This window comes from Geospiza fortis, unplaced genomic scaffold, assembly GCF_000277835.1.
Source record: "Geospiza fortis unplaced genomic scaffold, GeoFor_1.0 scaffold662, whole genome shotgun sequence".
Classification (NCBI taxonomy): Eukaryota; Metazoa; Chordata; class Aves; order Passeriformes; family Thraupidae; genus Geospiza; species Geospiza fortis.
Window position 1 is genome coordinate 1,365,187 of NW_005054450.1, and position 6,031 is coordinate 1,371,217.

A 6,031-nucleotide genomic window follows, 5' to 3' on the forward strand; every position below is an offset into this window, starting at 1 on the left:
TTTCCTTCTACTCCCCCGTTCCTCCTGGGAAGCCGCGGCCATCAGCAGCGCTGCCAGGGCCGGGCCGGCGACCTGCCTCGGGTCTGGGCTGCCCAGGGGATGCCCCTTCCCATCCTTTACCTTCCTGCTGGGCTGCCCAGGGGATGCCCCTTCCCATCCTTTACTGCTCAGGTAGCGCCGGGAGAGGGGAGCGCAGCTTGCAGGAACTGACCAAAAAGGAGGCCCCGTTTGTGGACTGTACCTACACTATCCCCAAACCCACAGCTGGGACAACAAAGCTGAAGCACAGAACAGCGCCCAGATCAGGAAACAACTGGCCAGGGGCTACAGGATCATCAATACTGGGCCTAGTTAAAGCTTGATACAGTCTCAGTAGAGCCTGCAAGTACTGGCTAAGGTATTTTTTCTTAATTTCTATTTTCAATGGAGTGCCTCTCTCTTTTCAGCCTATAGCCAATTACACATGGCAACACTATTCAGCTCTGGTAAAAGCTTACCCCCTTCACGGGCAGAAATGTTTCTTGACTCTCTTCTGGCCATGTGGGCATAGCCAGGCTCCACAGGAAACTTTGGCAAGACTGCCTTCCTCAAGGGTTAATCAGACACAACCAAATTCATTCTCCCATTTATTTTCTTTTTCTACCCCAACTGCAGTCCCATGGACAACTGGGTGGCTTCTCATTCACTCTCCTCCAAGTCACCAGGCATGGCTCTGCCTCCACCACCATCACAACTGATGAGGTAACTCACCTGCTTCAAGTGCCACAGAGGGCTTGAGTGCAGCTGCTGCCAGCCTGGCCATCATAGGAGAGATTAATCCCTTGCTAGCAGAGATCCTTTCCATTATAGAGGCTGCTGGAGCAGGCGAAGAAGTAGTCACTGGCTCACCAGATCCTGAAACTGCCTGGGATGAGGAATCTGCAGGAGCAGATGATGCTGGATTGGTGCCAGAAGCACCAGCAGCCATCAGATTAGCTGAGCTGGCAGGAAGTGGTGTAGAGACCCGACTGGGGATGATGGGGAAGAAGGATCCAGCTGTTCCAGGAAGTGCTGAGTTGGAGAGTGCCAGGGCCAAGGGTATATTGCTAGGAAGAGCCTGGGAAAGCAGGCCAGAGATCTTTGTGGCTGGTGTCATGCTGTTGGCAGACTTGGCGGCCTGTGAGGAAGCGAGCTCAGCCGCAGAGGAGGGTGCAGCTGGGACGATGAGAGAAACGGAAGACTGCTGACTGGTCGGGGAGGCACTCAGGCTGGAGTTCTTGGAGCTCATGGCGGAGAAGTCAATAAGGTCATCGTTACTGGACTCCTCTTGCTCGTTATCCTTGGAGCCCAGGAGCGAGGCAGGCAGGCCCAGCACTCCTGAGCTCCGGATGTGCCGGCGCTCGTGTTTGCGTTTATGGGAAGTCATCTGGCTGGTGGAGGTGAAGGTGAAACCACAGCCTGCCCTTATGCAGTGGAAGTGGTTGGTGGCCTTGCTGTAGACACAGCCCTCATACTTGCATTCCTCGTACTTGTAGAACTTCTTGAAGCCATCCTTGGCATAGGCATCGTCTTTGATGTGGTAGCTCTTGTGCTTCTCAATGTCACACTTGTTCTTGAAGGTGAATGTACACCCAGGTCTCCTGAAAGGGCATCGAGGAGAGGGTGGTTGGCCGTGATGGCAGAGCTGCTGTCTCCCACCTCCCTCTAGGACAAGGACTGGGGCTGTAATGAGACAACTGCCCCAGCTGCAGAGGGGCTGAGGAGCTGTCTGTGGCTTAACCTGGGACACCCAGGCCAGCAGATTTGCTGCCATGTGGGAGAGCTGGGAAGCTCACTCCACTCTGTGGAACTGCCACAGGAACATGGGAATACAGGCACCCTCCACTAAAAGTTCCAACAAAACAGCAGGTAAAGGGGACTAAGGTACAAACTGTGCTTTCCTACTCTTCCTGAAAACCTAAAAAATCAGTAGAAGAGCAGTTGTGTACAGAAGGCTAAGTCTGGCCCCAAAAGGGATGAGCTGGCTGGAGAGAACCCTACCATGGAAGTGCCATTAGCAGTGTATTAATGGCCCACGGTTGCACTCTGAAGAGCACTGTGGTCTCTTTCCCAAATTATTCTAGGCTCTGTTTTCTAGTGGGTATCCTCTCCTCAGATCATACTCCTGCCTTCAGAGTGGTCTGTGGCACAATCCTGGAATTCACATCTACTCTGGCATATGAGTTCTCCCAGAAGCAATACTGAGAAGGTCACAGCAGGGCAAATCAAGTCCCTGTGCATACTTGGGAAATTATGACTTGGCAGAGGGAGGCAAACAGACCACAGAGCTCTGAGGCAGGACTCCTGCCCTTCCCTGCTGTCTCACCTGCAGTGGAAGTGAGTGGTTTTCTGCCCGTAGAACTGGCATTCCACAGTGCCGCAGTCCTCCGTGGCACGGAACCGCTGGAACCCGTCGTTGATGAGCTGCGTGTTCTTCTTGTGAAAGTTCTCGTGGGTCATCACATCCGAGGTGCTTGTGTAGACCTTGTTACAACCCACCTACCCCAGGCCCAAAGAGGAGTCATCAGCACAGCGGTTTAACAGCCTGACATTATTACCAGCAGCAATAAATACATGGGTAGCACACGTACATTTAATAGTTCCATTTGTGTGCTTCTCCTAGGGGTATTAAGTCATCACTTTAATTCGCAATCTAAAGACTGATAGAGCATAGAGCAGTTGTGAAAAAAAAAACAAACACAAACCAACTCTCTAGGCATGAACCAGTAAGAAAAAAAGGGAGGACTGGAGGGATAAAATACCAGCTCCAGATAAGCATGCCTGCTTGGGGAAGCAGTTAGTAGGGTTCTGCTCTTAAAGAGAACAGAACACTAACAGATGCTGTTGCTTTTTGTTATCTTGGAGTGACACAGAACAAAGTAGGATTTCATCTATTTGGGGAATACAAAATTGAGTGGGAAAAAGTTATTTACTTCTTTAGTCCTTCTGGGAGGTAAGGCATGCTGGTGCAACATGAGGCCAACCAGTCTTTTGATCTTGTAATAAACGGTTTCATTCTAGCAAATCTTAAACCCCATGTTCAGCTGATTTTAGCAAACTGGTGACTTTTTTTCCCTGTCACTGTTCAAGACTCCCACTTCAATAATTTTAAACTTGTGCAGTGAATGAGAATGCTGTGATGAGGACGGAATGCTGAAAACCTGCTTTCCTCTGGGTAAAGCGGGGCAACTTTGCCATATTGAGTAAAAACCCACTGGAATCTGAAAACGTCCTCAGCCCTGCTGAGGGAGGATTTTTTTTCTTTTCTTCTAGCACAACATGTGCCAATGCCTGCACCATCTCAGAAATGAAGAGAAGGAAAACACCACCCCTTAGTTCAGCCCAGGTTGATTCAAACAGGCAATAACAAAACCCATGACAAATACCGAGAGAAAAAAATAAAAAGGATCTCCAGCTATTTCCAATATAAAAGAGCCTCTCTCTCTCCACACTGACACCTTGAAAAAAGACAGGCCCTGCATGGCATTAAAAAAGAGAATTAAACAAAAGCGTCCTTAGGAATAATTTGCAATGCAGCTCTTGGTGCGAAAGCCTAAAAAAATGTCAGTTTATATAAACAACTAACTGAATTTTATCCACACCAATTATGGACATAAAGAAAAAAACCCCATGTGATGGATGGCACAAATTCTGCCATTTAAGCAGTATTTTCTTTAATTGGGAGTTTATATTCTGACACCTTTCCTGTAAGGCACTGCTTACATGGGCATGACTTTACTGGAAGACAGTGGGCACAGGATGGAATTAGCCATATATAGCTGTGCAAGCGAGGGTCTCTATTTGAACTCGGAGTGCCTTAAGGCTGTGAAACACTCCTCGTACTCTAAAAAAAAGAAATCAAGCAAATCCCACCCTGCTCAACTGAAGAAACTAAATAATCAATATTATGGAAGTGCTAACAGAAAAAGTCCTCAGGAGAAAGAGGACATGAAATTCCCAATTTATCAAATGCTGCAAGCACATGCTTCAACCAGTCCCTATTCAGGACAGAACTTGAGTGCATGCCTAACATTTAAGTATGTGCTTAAGCCCCATTGACTTCAGAAAGCTTCAAGTTAAACATATGCTGAAGTCTATCCTAGCAAAGCATTTAAGCATGTGATTAAGGCCTTGTGACTTTAACTGGGGTCTTAAACTGCTGGGACAGGTCAGGAAGTGAGCCTGACTTTTCAGACCAGAAAATCTGTCACCAAGGGTTGGCTGATCACTCTGCTTGTAATTGCACATTTTCAGGGCAATGGTTTAGGCCACAATTCTACTAAAACAAGTACACGTCAAACCATTGAACCTGAGGAATGCTCAGGGTAAGACCCAAACAATGTGGTGTGTTCACGTCTAAACCAGTGAAGGCATCACAGTTACATCTGTGCAGCAGCTCCAGCTCTGGCTCCACTGCTGCTGAAGCTTGGCTGCCCCTGGAACACAGCTCTCAGCCTACACCATACATGAGTGCCACTGGCAAAGGACATGGAGAACCAGGGGTGTTAAGTGCAGATATGTGACATTAAGGTTTAATTACTTTAGAAATTGATTATGGAGGAAATTAACCCAGTGCTAAAGGGCAGATGTGCCACAAGAAAGTCTGGTTTCAAGGGAGGGACAGATCAGATTTGAGTAGAGACAGTGCAGTGGCATTAAAGAAGTTCCTGAGTCTCAGAGAATAGGACTTGCTTCAATAAATCCAAGACTTTGAGAAAACCTTGAGACCTGCTTTGCCTCACTGCATGGACAAGGCTTCTAAAAACTGAGAGTGGGGCTTCCCTTTGCCATTCCCAGCGCTCGTCATGACCAGTGCAGTGAGGACAGGGCATGGACTTGTCAGCAAGGCTCCTGAATCAGAAGCGAGCAAGACGGGCTCTGAACGTCCCCCCTCTGCCTTAGGAGAGCCCCAGGCTGTCTGACAGGAGAGCGCTGGGCTGAGCCGCGGCTCCTGCGCTCGGTGCCCGCAGGGGCACTCACCTGCATGCAGTGGTAGTGAGTGCTCTTCCCGTTCAGGTGGCAGCCGTGGTAGTACACGCTGCAGTCGTCCAGGGGGCTGAAGCGCATGAAGCCGTGCTGCAGGGAGTTATCACGCTTCTTGTGCATGTTGTAATGCCGAATCACATCCTGTTTACTGGTGAATCTCTGCAGAGATACAGACGCAGACTGTGAGACACGCGTGATGCCAGTGGGTGAGCAATCCTGGGGGCAGGGTGGGTGCCTTTTGTTGTTGTTAATAAACTTATGGGACCAGGAGTTGAAAGCTTGGCAGTAATCACCCCAAGAGAATCAGATTAAAGAGGAGTTGTGTGCATGCATCTTCTTGGTAAAGTAAATACACAAGTTCTAGAGTAAACATGACACTGGGGTGATGCCCAGAATCTGCTCCCTGCAGCTTTAAGATTGCAGGTCTTCTAACATAATTTTAGCTGCTACTATCTCAAGAAGTGCTATAGTTAGAAAGCAAACCAGTGAACTGAACAGCCTACAAGCAACTAAGCCAAGCTTCCAAGTCACTCACTGTAGTGGTTAGCAAGACACTGGCTGCCACATTCATGTTGGACTAGAAATCAGGAAAAACCCTTTGCTCTTTTACACTGTCCTCCCATTCTAAGTCTCTTGTGTCCCCTAGAACATAGGATAGCTTTATCAGGAAAACAGGGACAAAAGACTTTCTTCAAGTCACAGAAAAAGATGCTTTTCTACAGAAAATTAGAGCTCAGAGCTAAATCTGTATGACCAGAATATCCTTTTCAATCTCTATCTTCTTGAAGCAATGAAGGGGTACCCCATTGTCAGAGCAGGCTAAGTGCCTTTAAAATGAAGCTTTTTATTTCTATTTCCCACAGACATCAATATTTACCACTGAAGGTGAGAAAGTAAATCTGATTTTTTTAAAAGAAATCAATATCCATTTATTTTGAGCAGTAATTGAAAAGGCCTGTATTCTAATGTTTAACAACTTTTCTAGTCTGCCTCATAGGAAACAAATGATTTTCATTTCCACTCTTTC

The 6,031-nt window shown here is 47.6% G+C and overlaps 1 protein-coding gene across 2 annotated transcripts in view; it reads right to left on the reverse strand.

Annotated features, from left to right (window-relative positions):
- Positions 1–6,031, reverse strand: part of CASZ1 (castor zinc finger 1) — a 102,616-nt gene that overhangs the window by 24,888 nt on the left and 71,697 nt on the right. Inside the window, exons 6-9 of one of the 2 annotated variants that reach the window (XM_031062553.1) lie at positions 4,999–5,163; positions 2,345–2,517; positions 979–1,619; positions 751–855 (exon numbers count right to left, since the gene is read on the reverse strand). In XM_031062553.1, coding sequence (XP_030918413.1) covers positions 751–855; positions 979–1,619; positions 2,345–2,517; positions 4,999–5,163 — 1,084 coding nt within the window. Of the gene's footprint in view, positions 1–750; positions 1,620–2,344; positions 2,518–4,998; positions 5,164–6,031 lie in introns of both variants that reach the window. The other variant, XM_031062552.1, reaches the window with a different exon arrangement.